At 36.2% G+C, this 17244-nt stretch overlaps 2 protein-coding genes across 2 annotated transcripts; both read left to right on the top strand.

Annotated features, from left to right (window-relative positions):
- The first annotated feature begins 31 nt into the window (after window positions 1-31).
- LOC110716262 (succinate--CoA ligase [ADP-forming] subunit alpha-2, mitochondrial-like) lies at window positions 32-6140 on the top strand. The gene is made up of 7 exons (XM_021894872.1): window positions 32-395; window positions 1614-1823; window positions 2482-2652; window positions 3059-3182; window positions 4363-4424; window positions 5148-5229; window positions 5566-6140. Exons 1-7 carry the CDS (start codon window positions 174-176, stop codon window positions 5703-5705), a joined length of 1011 nt encoding a protein of 336 aa, XP_021750564.1. The 5' UTR covers window positions 32-173; the 3' UTR covers window positions 5706-6140.
- A 1214-nt stretch (window positions 6141-7354) lies between these two features.
- LOC110716390 (lysine-specific demethylase JMJ25-like) lies at window positions 7355-16321 on the top strand. The gene is made up of 14 exons (XM_021895008.1): window positions 7355-9174; window positions 9274-9389; window positions 10120-10219; window positions 10302-10443; window positions 11074-11137; window positions 11219-12050; window positions 12722-13051; window positions 13564-14029; window positions 14165-14379; window positions 14669-14741; window positions 14863-14948; window positions 15237-15356; window positions 15460-15509; window positions 15922-16321. Exons 1-14 carry the CDS (start codon window positions 7732-7734, stop codon window positions 16013-16015), a joined length of 4131 nt encoding a protein of 1376 aa, XP_021750700.1. The 5' UTR covers window positions 7355-7731; the 3' UTR covers window positions 16016-16321.
- Window positions 16322-17244: the final 923 nt, after the last annotated feature.

The following is a 17244-nucleotide window of genomic DNA, read 5'->3' as shown; positions in this document are numbered from 1 at the left end:
TAGCTTGTACACCTTAATAGGTTCGGGTTTCATGCTTCAACATTCGCCTCCTTTTTTCCATTTCCATTCCACGGGAGGTGAAAGGTTACTAACTGACTTCATTCATTTCCTTTCTCCCTAATAAAATTCTAACATTAGACCAGCAAAAAAAGCCCTAATTTGGAGCTTCAACAATGGCGAGACAACAAGCCAGCAAACTCCTCGCTACCTTGTCTTCCAAGATTCATCCTACCATTTCTTCTTCTTCTTCGATCGGTCAAACCAGGCAGTTCGGCACCTCTCATCCTCCTCCTGCTGTGTTCGTCGACAAGAATACGCGCGTCATTTGCCAAGGTATCACCGGCAAAAATGGTACTTTTCACACTGAACAAGCCATCGAATATGGCACCAAAATGGTACCGCTTCATTTCTTCTACCTTTGATTTTCGTTTTAGGTTAGTTTATGTTTTCAATTTCATTAGTTTTGTATGGTTTTGTTGGATCTGATTTTGTTTTAACCCAGATTTTCATTTTTAGATGTTTTTAGATGCGCGATTTTTCGATTTGTGAATGTTGTTTTGGCCTTTTTGTTGGTGATTTTTAGTGTTGATGAGAAAATGGTTTGATTTGAGGTTGTTTTTGACAAATATGGAAGTGAGGAATGCAGCTTTTGATTTTCTTTTTACGCTGTTTGATTGGAATTATTACACCAATTTTTATGGATGCAATAGATTAGTGTTGCTATTCTGTAGTTTGTGTTGGATGTATGAAATTGGAGAGTATTTTAATCAGAATTGATGATTGATTAATTTGAGTGGAAGACTAAGGTAGTTCGTGTTACTTCGTTTTGGTGGATTTGAAACAATTTTAAGGATTTTAGGACCTCAGAGATAGTGCTTGTTGCATCATTAGAATATGTTTGCCCAATTAGGCGAAATATCAGTGATTGATTTAAGGAAGACTGAGGTGGTGTTGCTTATTATTATATTCGTGTTTTTCTTTGGTTGTGGCAAGTGGTTTACCGAAGGGAAGACTGCAAAACAAATGTGGTTTGTAACATAAGAAGTTGAGAATTTTATGAATTACTAGTGGAGTTGGAAGAGGCAGTTAATGTAGAATTTGAGACATTAAAGGAAAAGAAAATGTTAAGAATAGTGATAATTAGAAAGAGTCAAGAATGTAAATGAAGTGAGGGTGCTTTGCGGTTGTGCAGTAATTATGTCTGCTTGTAGCCCTCTCCCTCGTAATGGTGTAGGCAGGACCATGGGAGAGTTTAACGTTAGATGGCATTGGTAGAGGTCTTGAAGAATATATGTGGACAATCGGGGATAGCTAAGAAAGTCCAGATCAGTGGCTTGGGTCAATCTATCCTTTGTATGGTATGGGTTTACAGAGAAATTAGAAATATATTGCCATAATGTGTACACGGGCTTCATAATGATCGAAATGTAGAAAAGCTGTGTGAAACTCACTTGAACATACACTCATACAGTGGTCACAACTCATTATGGAAGTTCTGATTGGTTAGACATTAATTGGCTTGCTTTTTCTGACATCATATTAGTTTATGAGTATCACTTGCATTCTCTAATGACAAGAGCATTGTATGATGGATGCTTCATTGTTGGTATCAGGTTGGTGGTGTGACACCAAAAAAGGGTGGTACTGAGCATTTAGGGTTACCAGTTTACAACACTGTTGCTGAGGCAAAGGAAGATACACGGGCCAATGCCTCAGTTATCTACGTTCCTCCTCCCTTTGCTGCGAAAGCAATCATGGAAGGGTTGGAAGCTGAATTGGATCTAATCGTCTGCATCACTGAAGGAATTCCTCAGCATGACATGGTAAGCCATTTGACTTATCAACTAGAATTAATTTGTTGTTGGTTATTATTTTTATTAATGTTTGTTTGTCCAGAATTTCCTATTCTCATTAGCATACTTTAATTTCTTTTTAGCCTAATTGACATCGTGACTATATCTATCTCAAACTTCCTTGTTGCTTGTATTTCATTCCCTTGTGGACTTCCTTTTTTTATTCTTCTTCTCTCTCAGACCTCAAAGTTACAGGCTTTGTATTGAAAATGCCTGAATTATATCATACTTGTATCAAGGCTAAGAACATATTCAGTGGTTGAATCAAAATACAGGGTGCATCCCATGTCCCCATCTGACACATCTTGTTCATCCATTTTAAAGTTACATGGAAGACTTAAGCACTCTTTTTCCTCTGTGCCTTTTTGTGCTGTGGTTTAATTAACTTTGTGCTCTTTCCAGTTTACTGTTATTTCATTCTGATATCTGGTTCAAATATCTATGTATTAGTTAGATATGTAGAATTTTATATTGTCTATCCTAATGAAACGGTTAAGTTTCTCTGGTAATCAGCTCTCAAGTGTCAGTTCTCTTGCTGTTTGTTCTTTTATTGTGACGCTAGGCAGTCATATTGGTTGGGATGTTTTGCAAATTTGCTTTCTCAAATATATTGTATCTGCTATTCCAGGTTCGAGTCAAAGCTGCCCTTAATAGACAATCGAAAACCAGGCTAATCGGTCCAAATTGCCCTGGAATCATCAAACCTGGAGAGTGCAAGATAGGCATTATGCCTGGTTATATCCACAAACCAGGTCGTATTGGAATTGTTTCTCGTTCTGGTACACTGACATATGAGGCGGTATGGAATTTCTCTACTTGCTATTCTTTATGTTTAGTGGCCCAATAGCTGATCTATATAATACTTACCTTCTATATTTTGCTTTCAAGCTGTACTTTCAAAATATATTTATTTCTGAGAGTTCTTTGCCTATCTTCTATTCCATTATACCATGAATGTAGAATTTCACTGGATGATGTTGTTGTGGTATCACAATTTGTCTATACTAACTAAATGATCATTATCATTGATTGTCTCAGCTTATTAGTCTATTACTAATTTATTAATTACATCATTGCACTAATTAATTATTGAAAGCGTCATTATGAGTGTTATATTTTGAAGTCATGATAAAATTATATCTCTTTACTACTTGTTTATAGGACTTTAATCTGCCAATCAATTTATACTTGGTGTTGTGATGTAGGTTTTCCAAACAACTGCTGTTGGCCTTGGGCAATCCACTGTTGTAGGAATTGGTGGGGACCCTTTCAATGGGACCAACTTTGTTGATTGCATTGAGAAGTTCATTAATGACCCCCAGACTGAAGGTGGACTTTGTCTTTCCTAAAATGCTTTTCATTACCCTTTCAATCAATTGATTACACTTCTGTTCAAGTGGCTTGATCTGCTTTTGTGATTGCTAAACATTAGAGGATTGGTTGGTTTTCCATCTGATGGATTAGTGGCTAAATGAATTCACTTTTTCATGGTAGATTTTGATTGGAAAAGAACCATTACTATATGAATCATCATTCTTTGACCCCTGACCTTCCTAGAACAATGGCTATAGTACTCAGAATTTTGTGGGAGATCAGATGACTGCGCAGTTTATGATTACTGGATTACTGGTTTTACTAAAAAAATCCCACTTAATTATACTTCCTCTGTTCCCTTAATATTGCAACAATTACCATTTTAGGAAGTTTTAGAAATAGTGCAACATTGCCATGTATACACATGCTCTCTCTCTCTCTCTCTCTCTCTCTCTCCTCATCACATGGATCCCTATCTTTATTTCTCTCTATCTCTCTCCTCGTCTTAATTTTGTGTCTTCCCCCCTGTTGCAATATTAGGAGAACAAAGGAAGTATTTGTTTTGTGTATGCTGGTGTACATGAGAGAGAAGATTCTGCAATGCTTTATATGGCTGTATCTGATGGGTATTAGGAGGTATAGTGACTCATTGATGGGGGGCAGACACTTTATAACTTTGGAAGTATGGTATTGGCTTGCGATGCTATTGCTTGCTTCTGTTTGAATAAAGATATCCCTCTTCAACTTCACAAGTCAGAATACACTTATGTCATCCTTCAATTTCCTTCACAACTTCTTCATCCCATCTGTAGTGGACTCCAGATTTAGCTTGTTGAGAAATGTTCTGCCATTTTGTTTATGTATATAATTTCTCTCCACCCCATGTTAGTCATATATCCGCAACCATGGCAGACACAGGGTGAGAAGGGATGCTTGATTAGTTTAGCCTTTGTGCATTCATAGTTTGTGTAACCAAATCTCCAATAGGATGGGCTTTCAGATTGTAATGAGTTGTCTGCAACCTGTGCTGGTATCAAAATATTGCGACACATTTACCTAGTAAAAGGGTTATGGAGTGAAAATGTTCCTAGAAAATTGCATTTTATGAGAACCAATAGGAGGTATAAGTATTCTTGTTTGCTTGGATTGTTTTTATGTACCTTTGCTTATATATTTCCTGCTGATTTTACTACAGGTATTATTCTTATTGGGGAAATAGGGGGAACTGCTGAAGAGGATGCTGCTGCTGTGATTAAGGTAAGCCATTTTGACCATGTACCTTGGATTGAAAGTTTTTCCTGCTAAAAGCTTTATGGCTTTAGCCACCCGATTTTTGCTAAAGAGATCTTTTGCTTGGTAAACAGAGTTATACTTATTTTCTGAAGAATAAAATTTCGTTTTAGAAATCACATGGGTGTTTTTATTAGGATTCATTCTTTTCAGCTGAATACATCTTATCTAACCAATTTTAGCTGTGGTATAATCTTAGTAGCCCTTTATTAAACTGTTTTAGGGAATAGGACAAGGCCATGGTATATTCAGTTATAGGCAACAATGGTCGTTTCTTGGCAATTTGATGATGGTGTTTTTGAAAAACATAAAGGCAACATTGTTACACGGCTTACATCCTTCTTTAAATTGAAAGATCTGATATTGTGGCTAATTATCCGCTTTTTTTCCCCACATTACATGCCCTACTTATTGAGAAATTTAGTGGTGACATTGTATTTTAGCACAGAGGGAAACAGTAGTAGATTTTTTTTTTCCACTAGCTTATAAGGAGAGTAAATTACGACACAGTCCCTAAGGGATGAAGGCATTGGTAGTTTGGTAATTGTATTATAGTTTGAGCAAAGCTGTCAATGATTAATATATTTAATGTTCCTTAGGCCAAGGGAAATTTGTTCTAGATAACTGTTTTCTGCTGATGTGTTTCCTGGTTGCGATTATGTCTCTTAGTGAGTTCTTTGCTTGAAACAGGAAAGTAAAACTGAAAAACCTGTGGTTTCTTTCATTGCTGGGCTAACGGCACCACCTGGTCGACGGATGGGTCATGCTGGAGGTAATGTGTTATGACAGCAATTTTTAGTTAGCTGCCTTGATTTCTGTAACAATTAGTTGATGATCTATGTTATTGATTTTAGTATTTTGCTTAACTCTAGTGTGTCTACCTAGCGCTATCATGATATGATTATTGCTTCTATATTGGACAGCTCAGAACTTCATGTGTGTGTGTGTATATATATATATATATATATATGTTGCTGTTCCACATCATTCAGTTTGGGTGTTTGGTGTCTGATTTTGTGCTTTTGCTTACTGTAACACAAGGCTAGTGATAATAATGAATTGACAATCTTAATGTTTTGAATTTTCTTAAAAAAATATTTCATGGCAGCCATTGTATCTGGTGGTAAGGGCACAGCGCAAGACAAAATCAAGACTCTCAGAGAAGCTGGGGCCACCGTGGTAGAGTCTCCTGCAAAGATGGGTGCTGCAATGCTCGATGTCTTCAAGCAGAGGGGCCTTCTAAGTTAGTTTGAAATAAATTCAATACTCTGTTACGTTTTCTCCTAGTACAGTGTGGCATAATACCATACCCCATGAATGTGATGTGAATTGTGGAAGTTTCTTCCAGCATCACCTGTCGAAGGACGGGGCAACATTTTGATTCCATGTGATTATATTTTTGCCTGTGCTCTTTCCATTGAATACCAATGCGATGGGCAAATGAAAGTGAAATTTTTTTATCGTCATCTGGTGAACTTGATGATGATTTAATTAAATGTTTACATGCAAAAAGTGAACCTGATCCGAGATAAAAATAAATTTTTGTACTGCTGAGTTGAATTCTGTAGTAGGTGTGCCCATGATTTTGTAATCATTTTTACTTTGAAAGTGTGAACTAAGCAGGAAAACAAAAGCCTTGGACATGGTTTATAAATTTCGGAAGTAGACCATAGTAAGTCCTTCCTTATGGTTGTTGAAGTCTAGAATTACTCGTAGAGTCGTAGTAACAAACAATAAATATGTACTCCGTACTATGTACAGAGTATGAGTTAGACAAACAAAATAATGTGGGGAAGATGAGGAAATAAATAGTTTGAGTTTGAATAATTTTTAATTTTACTGTAGTAGGCTGTTTCCCTCTATTTGATACAGTAAATTTTCCCTCCAAAATTTGCGTGTATTATTAAAGTTGACAAGTTGGTGAGAAAGACAGTGAGGTGAAGTGTAACTAGTATTTTTATTGGATATTGTACAATTTCTCTTCTAGCATTAGTAAGAATCAGACTTCTCGAGCAGTGAAAAGACAGTCTATCTTCTGCTCTTCTTCCCACCATCCTTTATCAGTCTGTTTACTTTGCCAGCTTCTCTTCCATACAGGGACTACTACCCATTAGCCACTTGAGACTTGAGACTAGACATGTTCATCAACTCTCTCCATAAGGTAATTATTGACCCATTTGGTTTACTGCCATATAATTTGTTTGTAAAGTTTCGGAGGTGGTACTCAATATTTACGTAAACATTTTGAGTTACCTATAAAAACTTAAATTTTAGTTTTTGCCCATTTTACTTAATTCTCAATAAAATTGAACAAAATCATATCTAGAGGCTGATTCAACTAGTTGTTTGACTGAAAATAAAATATATGTAGTATAACTGTATATGCTTTGAAAAATAGACATTGTATAAATAGGTTTTGTTATGAATTGAAGATGATGGACTTCTTGACATTTTTTTTCATCTTGTATATTAGGGTGTAATTTACATGCAAAACATTTTGAAATAAATTTACATCTTTCTAAATATGACTTCCTTTGCATTTACATATGTTTTTTTGTTATTATACTAACTACATTGTACTTGAAAATAAATTAACTATTGAATGACTGATTAATCGTTACTGATTTAGATGACTAACTGTTTCGAGTGTTAGATGACTAACAGTCAGCTGAATAGCTGTAAAATAACTAACAATCAGCCCAATAACTGTAATAATTAGTTAAATAACTGTAAACTAACAGACAACTAGCTACCCAAAAAAATCTATAAAACCAACTGTCATAACTGTATTATTACTGACAGATAAACAACCGACTAACTATTAGATAACTAACAGTTCATTCCGACCAAAAATCGAAGCCTGACTGACTATAGGAGAACAACAAAATAGCAATGGCGGTATTACGGGGAACCTAAAAACGAAAAACAATATACTGGAATTGGTTTTTGTAGCCCACAATAAAAACTCACTCTGTTTCACGATTCAAGAACGAAAAAACCCTTCATATTCTCTCTCCTCTATTCCTTCCTTCCTCCCGTCTATTTAGCGTGAATTTTACCTTCAAATTCTCATTCTTTTTCTCTCTCTTTCTTTCGCTTTTTCTCTCCTCCTTTTGGCGGGACCTTTTGAATTCTTTCCCCTAAATTTGTTTCTATTTTTACACTATTTTTCACTACTATTCTCTCTTTCTCTCTCATCAATATTCCTTCATGAACCCTAATTTGTAATCCCCTTTTATTTTCTGAAAATCGAAATTGAAATAGTTTCGTAGTTATGGGAGAAAAAGGCGAGAATGGGGTTGTTGCTGAACCTAAATTGGAAGAAAAATTAGAGGGAGAAGATGTTGCTGAACCTAAACTGGAAGAAAATTTAGAGGGAAAAGATGGTGATAATAATAAGAAAGAGAATCATGATGAAGTGATTCCGATTGAAGAAAGATGTGAGAGAAATGATGGAAAAGATTGGCGGTGTAAGCTTCGCAAATTGGATGATGACAAATTGTGTCAGAAACACTATGATCAGAAGAATAAGGCTAAAAAGGGTAATTTTAAAAAGGGTGGTTCTAAAACTGAGAAGGATGATGAAGAAGAATCAATTATGAAGGCTTTTCAGAAGAAAAAGGCTGAATTAGTTGAAGTAAAAAGTGCCGAGAAAGTTAATGTGAAAGTTGACCCAGATGAAGGTGAAGAGAAAAGCGTCGAGAAAGTTGTCGAAAAAGTAAAGGAAGTTAAAGAGGAGAAGAGTGAGACTGTGATTCCGGAGAAAAGGGGTGGTGAGAGTGTTGGAATAGTTGCAGAAGAAATTCCTGAAGAAAACCCTGAAATTCCTGGAAAAATCTCAGAAGTTCCTGAAGATAACCCAATAAAATCCGAGAAAAACTTAGAAATATCTGAAGAAAACCAGGAAAAACAGGAGGAAATCCCAGATAATTCAGAGCAAAACCAGTTAAAATTGGAGCAAGATGGAGAAGAGGATGCAGAAAATAAAGTTCCTAAGAAAAGGGGTCGTAAGAGGATTATAAAAGTTGTAGAAGAAAATCCTGAGAAAACCCCAGAAAAATCGGAGGAAAGCCCAGATAATTCAGAGAAAAACCAAGTAAAATTGGAGCAAGATGGAGAAGGGGAAGCTGAAGTTTCGAAGAAAAGGGTTCGAGATGATGCGGAGAAAGGACATCATAGTGAAGTAATTGTTAGTGATGACAATGGTTTGGCTAGGAGGAGTAAGCGTAGCGGTGCGCGTAAGAGTAATTATGGAGAAGATGATGCAGTGCGCGTGTATTTTGAGGAAGATGAGATGGAGGAGAAGAGCTTGAAACGGCGAAAGGGTGGGAGGAAACCGAAGGGCAATAAGGCTGCTGTTAAGGGTGTTGAAGAAGAAGAGGAGGAGGATAATGGTACAGAGGTTGACACTAAGCCAATTGGTGGGAAGAAGAAAAGGGCAGAGAAGAGCACACCAGGTGTTTGTGAAAATGGTGATGAGAAGCATGGGGACGGGGATGATGGCGAGGCGGTTGTAAGTAAGCAAAGCCGTGGAAAGAAGGGAAAGAAGAAAGTGGTGGAGAAAGGCACACCGAGTGTTTGTGAAAATGTCGCTGAGGAAATAGATGTGGAGAAAGACACAACTAGAGCGGGAAGGCAAACTAGGGCTTGTAGGAACAAGCCTCTTGTTTCAATTCCGGAGAAAAAATTGAAGCCAGATAAGGCTTATGACGACAATGTAACATAATTTAACCACCCCATTTTAGTTTTTTTCTTTTCGAGTGCTCGATTCTTATTGATATCCCATTTTGATTTCTTTGTGTGTTTTGTTTGTCAGGGAATCAAGATCGATTCGGATATGTGTCATCAGTGCCAGAGGAATGACAAGGGAAGAGTTGTGAGGTGCACCAACTGCAAGACCAAGCGGTTTTGCATTCCTTGCTTAGGAAACTGGTTTGTAAACTTTGTATACCTTGTTTCGATGTTGCACTTTTCTGATTGCTGCTCTGCAGCTTATGCATATGGCTGCCTAAGTACCTAATGAGAGCATTGCTTAACAGAAAGGAGTCATCTTGAAAGCTATTGTTATTGTTTATGTGGTGATTAATGATTTTTTTGTCAGTGGAACCCTTAGTTTTCCATTAAACATTTACGCGTTTGTAATATGCATCTCCATTTTAGTAACATGGATAATGTGGTGTTTATACTAATTTTGGTTCTTGCCTGTTTTCGTTGTCAACCATCTGCTGTAGTTTGCTTGTGTTGCAAAAAGGTTATTTCTTTACCAATGACTCTATGAGAGGGATACACTCTTCTACAGTCTTAATTGTGTGATTAATCTGTTATTATTTTTATTGCTGTGCTTCCACTTCACTGATTTGTTGTTTAGGCTGTTTTCATTTTTCATTAAGACTGCTTTGACCTGTTGTCCTACTTAGACAAGTTAATATCACCCAGCAAGATTATAGCGTAGTCTGCTTAGTTTTCTTAGTATCTGTGACGAGGTCCAATAAGAATTGTAACACTAAATTCTGCCACAAGTGTTTTTGTCTTGAATTTTCCAGGGCTTGGGATCCTTGACAATGTTTAGTTTATGCTTGTTGGTTCCTTGACAACTATTTATATTAATTCCTACATGAATAGATGATATTGGAACAACTCTGATGCTTGTTATGTCAACCAGGTATCCACAAATGACAGAGGAGCAAATTGCTCAGGCTTGCCCAGTCTGCCTTCAGAACTGCAATTGCAAGACATGCTTGAGAATGGAGGGATCTATTAAGGTGTCATATTTCGTCTTTAACATATAAATGCTTCTTTCCTGTTTATAATACATATTAAATTTACATCTCTATTACTTTGCAGAATCAAATGAAGGATGAATTCAAAGTTAAATGTGAAGAAAAGTTTGAGCATGCCATGAACACGTTGATGACTATATTTCCATTTTTAAAGGAATTTAACCAAGAACAGATGACAGAAAAGGAAATAGAAGCCAAAATTCAGGGTATCATATTTTTTACTCTTGTAACATTGGCTTCATAATTGCCTCCATGTGAGTTGATAGTTTTTTGTCCTTTTCATGTAATTGTGTGAACAATATTCACAATCTGTTATTAGAAGCACCCTTGTATTTGTGGATTTAACTCTAGGGCTACTTTATGGAGGTCAATTTTGTTGCGTAGCTGACAGAAAATGTGTTCCAGAATTATTTTTCTTTCTTTTTTCATTTGAATATATAAGAATTTGATGTGTCTTGTTTTCTGGAAGTTCCATGTTTATTCTTCCCCTTGCTGCTTCGTACCAATAAATGCCTTGTATATACAATAACTACCATACCCTAAAGCTAATCTGGCTCATGTCCTGACATGTGGGTGCCGATAAATATTCATACTGAGGAGTGTTACTCTGTGTTTGGTCTTAGCTACTCATTGGTGGATGATTTTTGGTTATTGCAATATCCCAGTAGATGTATTATTAGTATTACAAGGGTCGGTCTGCTGTTTGTTTTCATCAATAATGAATTATTTGAAATTTGATTATTCCCATCTAAACATGTGTGTTGATGTTTGTTTTTATTATTTGTTTATGGTGGATCACCGTTCTGTAAGATAGCTCAGTTTTGCTTTCCTTGTAGGTGTGTCAATATCTGAAGTCATGGTCCCAACGGCATCTGTTGCTAAAAATGAGCGTGTATACTGGTAAGCTGTTTGCATTATGACTATTTCAGTCCAAGAAGGATTTTACTGATCCTCAATGAACGGGTTTGTTGTGTTGTGCAGTGACAACTGCAAAACCTCAATTGCTGATTTTCTCAGAAGCTGTCCAGTGTGTGGATATGATTTGTGTCTCACTTGCTGCCGGGAAATTCGTGCTGGACAGCTGCAGGGTTGTGAAGAGGTGGTAATGGATTTTGTTTACAGGGGTTTTGAATATTTGCACGGTGAAAAATCTAAAGGAACTAATGGAGGTGAAGCTGCTTCTGTCCCAAAAAGAACTAGAAGGCAAAAATCTTATGTTGAATCAGAGAAAACTACTTCAAGCACTGATGCCCCTGCTCGATCAGAGAGGACTATTGGAAGCAATTCTCCTGGGGTACAACTTGTAAAAAATAAGGGAAAGCTTGAATGGAAAGCGGATGAAAATGGCAGTATAAGTTGTCCCCCTTCAGAGCATGGGGGATGTGGTTCACTGCTTGAATTAAATTCTATCTTGTCAGATGGTTGGGTTTCAGAAATGGCGAAGGAAGCGGAGGAGGCATTAGCAAAGTGGGGACATAAGAATTCACCCCAAACTCTTAGCGAGTGCTCTTGTTCTGATTCTGTATGCGGTGATGACTGTGGAAGTGCTTTGAGGAAATGTGCTTCAAGAGAAGGCTCCAGTGACAATTTTTTGTATTGTCCGGATGCCAGAGATATAAAACATGGTGATTTGAAACACTTTCAGTTCCACTGGGCTCGTGGAGAACCAATAATTGTCAGGAGTGTGCTTGAAACTACCCCTGGCTTAAGTTGGGAACCTATGGTAATGTGGCGTGCTGTTCGTCAAATTCAGAACACAAAGCATTCCACATTATTGGATGTGAAAGCTATTGATTGCTTGGATTGGTGTGAGGTGATTTTTCTCTGGATAAACTAATTTGTTTGTTGATCTAACTGGTTGATGTTTGTCTTTCTTTACACTGTCTTTTATTTTTCATTTTCTTCATATTACTTGATTAATTTTTTTGATGTCCAGTCATTGTGGTATGTGCTTCAGGCAGAATTCAACTTTTGATACCTTTTTTTTTTTCTTTTTATTCTCACATTTCTTGAATTTGTTGTAAATATAATGCTAAAGATTAGTCATATTTGGTTTGATGATGGGTTGTTGGCTCTTTGGTTTTTATTTTTGTTATTATTTTTGTCTAGGGGTTAATATCCCTGTTATTTAAAGTAATATTAATTCAGGAGAACCCAAAGTTGTTGAGTTGGAATGGCTAACAAGCCTGTATTTTTGTTCAGAAATTCAAATGATTTACTCTCTAGTTCACTAGGGAGAGTCCTGATTTATTTTTTGGCTTTAAACTGTCAAAATAGATTTTTTATTTTTATTCTTTATATTGACAGTATTTAAGCACTGTCGATATCTAAGTAGAATATAGTTTTAAAAACTGTTTAGTTTATGAATAAGCTCCATTGTTTTAATCTTGTTTATAAATTGTTTTCATGTCTACAAATTCATACTATAGGTTGCAAATTTGCTCCGTTATTGTTACTCACAGTTTCTTCTTTTATAAATTGTAGGTTGATGTCAATGTTCACCAATTCTTCAAAGGGTATTCAAAATGTCAATTTGATCGTTCAGATTGGCCTGTGATACTGAAGTTGAAAGATTGGCCACATACTAGTAAATTTGAAAAGCATCTGCCACGCCATGGTGCTGAATTTATTCGTGCATTGCCATTTAAGGAGTATACACATCCGCGGAAAGGAGTTCTTAATCTAGCTACCAAATTGCCTAAGGGAACTTTGATGCCAGACATGGGGCCAAAGACCTACATAGCTTATGGACTTCATGAAGAATTGGGTCGTGGTGACTCTGTTACGAAGCTGCACTGTGATATGTCTGACGCGGTATGGTGGACCTTCTAAATTTGTGGGTGTATCATGTCTTTGTCATTGTCTTTTCCAACTTTGTTCAACTTACTTTTTTGCTGCCTTTGTTTGGTCTAGCAATTTATTATTTTAGAGTCGAAGAGTGAAGAGTCAGTAATGGTTATCTTTTATAATTTCTGTTCTTCTGGTGATTGCCCTCGGGATTGTTTTTAACTTATATCTGACAAACTATTGCGGAATGTTAAATTCTAATACACTAATGTTGTTTTCTGAGATTGATTTTTTTTTTTTTTTTTTTTTCTCTCTGAATTCTTATATTGCAGTGTACAAGTTATGCCCATTGTTGGAGCAATTAACTTGATTATGTTTTGCAGTTATAGTGTTTTATTTTCGAGATTGATGGCTTGTAAAAGACTTTGTTAAAATGTTATTTGTATAGTCGATTAAGTCGAACAGGTTTCTATTTATTATCATATGTGTCCTGTTTGCGATGCCTTGACTTTTAATTTTATTGCATTTATTTATTGTAGGTCAATATTTTGGCACATACTACAGAAGTTGCAGTGCCTACAGATAATCGTAAGGCCATTTCTAAATTAAAAAAGCAGCATTTTGCTCAGGATCAAAAGGAAATTTTTGGTGTTGAACCCAAGGACTCTAAGGGGGTTGATGGGTCCGGGTTAAAGAAACTTCATGATGGTGGCAGGGTGATAGAAGATGATACAAAGTGCTTAGATACAATGGATGTTGAAGCAGGAACAGAGGTCAAGGTAACTCCATGTAATCTAAATGGTAATGAAGTTGTAGCCTGTGAAGGCGTTGATATGGATCTCGATATGCCTACAACTGTACAAACGAGTAATGATGTTGCTGCTGAGCACAACACTCTGAAGAGTAGGATTTACAATAAAAGAAAAAAGAGGCAATCTAAGATTCCTGATGACCATGAAACAGAACCCAAATTGTCTAAGATCTCTACTGAAGGGGAGAACATTGGTAATGAACGAATGCTAGATGGACTTTGTAATAATTCATTAAATAATAATGATTTGAGTGATTGCACTGCTGTTTCTAAAGCAGAGATAGTTGATAGTAGAAAAGAAACTAACCTGGGTAATAATTTTGATTCAGTGCTAGATGCTCAAGAAGGTGATCCTGATAAGGATATGGAAACTAGGGATAATGGAACTTCAGCTCCTCCATCTGAGAACTTAGAAGGTTCAGAACCTCATACTGGAGGTGCTCTTTGGGACATCTTTCGAAGAGAAGATGTCCCTATGCTACAAGAATATTTAAGGAGACATTATCAAGAATTCAGGCATATTCATTGTAATCCGCTGAAGCAGGTACTGTTCTGTAGTCTGTGAACTTTATCAGGCTTGCGTGCCTTTTATCTAGCATATTGGCAAAATTTATCAAGATTTGCATCATATGTAAAAAAAAAATAAAAATAATTATGGATTCTTTACTTAATTCTTGTTTCTCAAGCCTTTCTATTGTATTGTCTTCGACTCTTCGTACTTTTCAAAAACAAAGGTTATCTTAAGCTGTCTGACAATATTATGTCATCGGTGGCCTTTTCTTGACGTGCCCTGCTTAAGCTTCATATAAATGCTTGTTTATGTCAATGAACAGGTCATACATCCTATTCATGATCAGACATTTTACCTTACCGAGGAGCACAAAAGGAAGCTGAAAGAAGAATATGGTAAGGTTCACAGTTTTTGCTTGTGACATCTCTCCCACTATGGATTTTTCTTTTGCTTGTGTTGTGTGTAGTAGATGTCCCAATGCCTACTCAATTTAGTCTTTTTTGTGCTACTGTGTAGGAATTGAAGCTTGGACATTTGTGCAAAATCTTGGAGAGGCAGTCTTTATTCCAACTGGATGTCCTCATCAAGTTAGAAACCTAAAGGTAGTGTTTTTTGTTTTGGGCTCGGTGTTCTTTCAAATTGATTTTATTTTTATATTTTATATAGCTTATAAGATTTTAGTTTTTAATTTCCTAAATAATTTAGGAGTCAACATTAATAAGCAGCAACAACAAGGTCTTAGTCCCGAATTGGGGTCGGCTACCTGAATTGTCAACAATAATAAGCAAACTTATGAATTTAAAAGTGAAAACAAGGGACTTAGGGTTATCGATTCCATGAGTCTGTCCTTCATGTCAATTCAACTGATTTGTTGAAACTCTCTTGCTCAGTCATGTATAAAAGTTGCGCTTGATTTCGTGTCCCCTGAGAATGTTGGCGAGTGTATGCGCCTAGCTGGGGAGTTCCGGGCTCTACCTCAAAATCACAAGGCCAAGGAGGATAAGTTGGAGGTATGTCGGTTGCAATTTGTGGTGTAATCCCTGCTTTAGAGACCTCAGGTTGCACTAAGCTAGGAGGTTATATTAATTACTTATAATGTTTTTCTTGATGCAGGTGAAGAAAATGACTCTCTATGCCATGAAGGCGGCTTTAAAAACATTAAGGTAAGTCGCTTTAGATAATTGAATCCTTCTTTCTTACTGTATGACTGATTACATTGTGATTTGTCATAATGGGTCTGAAATCTGAAGGTTGTTCCTCTTTTTTACTAGGACTGTAGACAAAATACTTTTGCTTTCTGCCTTTGTTTCAACTGACTTTGGAAACATTACCTGTTAGTATGTACAATCATGTCAATCGCACATTCACACAATGTACAACACTATTTCTTCTCGACATGTGATAGCGTAGTTTCTGTTAGAATTCTTATGCTGTAATATTTTTCGACACGTGATGTGTTATGTGATAGCGTAGTTCTTTCAGGTACCTTTATTTCCCCCTCCCCTTCAATCTTTATTGATTTACTGGACTGCAGTTGGAGAACTAATATATTTGTTGCGGGTGTGGGTTTGTCAGGCCTGAGGGGAATGATGGGTCGGACCCCGATGAAGATGTTGATTCAGATCCTGAACCTGAGCTCAAGCCTGAGACCGGGTCAGATGCCGAGTAATTTAATTGTAAAACAGGTCTGCAGTTAGTGGGTGTTTGCTCCTGCTAGTCACCAGAAAAAAAAGGCTTCTATTTTGTAGTGCCACTATAGTCTGCTGGGTAACTATTTGAGAGGTAGTCTGATTGTGTTAGTTAGGCCTGACGAAAGATTTAGGGCATTTGTGAAGTTGATTGTACAGATCTCTAATCTCAAAAGGTGGGGGAAACTTCATTTTGTTCTTTTGTTCACCTTCTACTTTTGTATTCGGATTTCGGAATGGAAGCTCTATCCTATGTAATTCTTCTATCTTGAATTCCCTCCATTTCAGTATACAAGTATTCTAGTTGTTCATTACCTCATTAGTCATTAATCGTAGAGTTGTAATGTCAAAAATTCACTCATCCCTTAAACTTTGTTTCTCATAGAAAAAAAAAATTGACACAATATATACTTATTTTAGTGAAAATTATAAAAATAAAATAAAAAATTGAATGGTTAAAGTAGGATATTGTTTAGATTCTTTGTCATTTTTGAATCTTCAAAACCGAGCAATGATAACACTGACAATGTTAGAGCAGCATTAAAAAGTGGTAATATCATGAAAATGTCTTATGAACAGTTGTTTGAGGCTAATTAGGCGTCTCCCAAAGAAAATCGTCGCCATGGATGAACTTCTTAATCGGGTCAGCAAAGACATTCATGCATATACTCTCACACCTTCCTAATCGCTGATAAAACTGCAAAAGAATTGTTTGGTAACTTTATTTAAAAGCTCATTTGAATTTGATAATTCAAGCACTATTACATTCATGCATTTTGTCTTAATCTACTTAATTTTTATTGGGTTATTATAACATTATATAATCAGTTCTTAAGGTCATCTCTCTCCTCAACACTTTGATTTTTCTGATCTTTTATTTTTTCTGATTAATTTTTAATTATGATTTTTACCATTTTGATTTTGAGGTATAACTTTGTTTTTTTAATTTGATAAAAATATCCATGAGTTAAAGTAGCCTGTAAAAATTGGTGGGTTTTTCGATTTAGTTCAGTTCTCTTAAAATTTATGGGTTTGGTTAAGTTTTTTCCGATTCAATTTCAATTATTTCAAAATTTTGGGGGTGGTTTTGATTCAATTTGGTAAAAAATTGGGATTTTATTTCTCTGCATTCTAAAGTTGGTATATAATGTTAAAGTCATCTACAGTTCATAGTTAAAAACCCAGGCCATAGTTATGATGTAAGTCCATA

Source organism: Chenopodium quinoa, unplaced genomic scaffold, assembly GCF_001683475.1.
Source record: "Chenopodium quinoa cultivar QQ74 unplaced genomic scaffold, ASM168347v1, whole genome shotgun sequence".
NCBI classification, from domain to species: Eukaryota; Viridiplantae; Streptophyta; class Magnoliopsida; order Caryophyllales; family Amaranthaceae; genus Chenopodium; species Chenopodium quinoa.
This window is presented reverse-complemented; position numbering and strand designations above follow the sequence as displayed.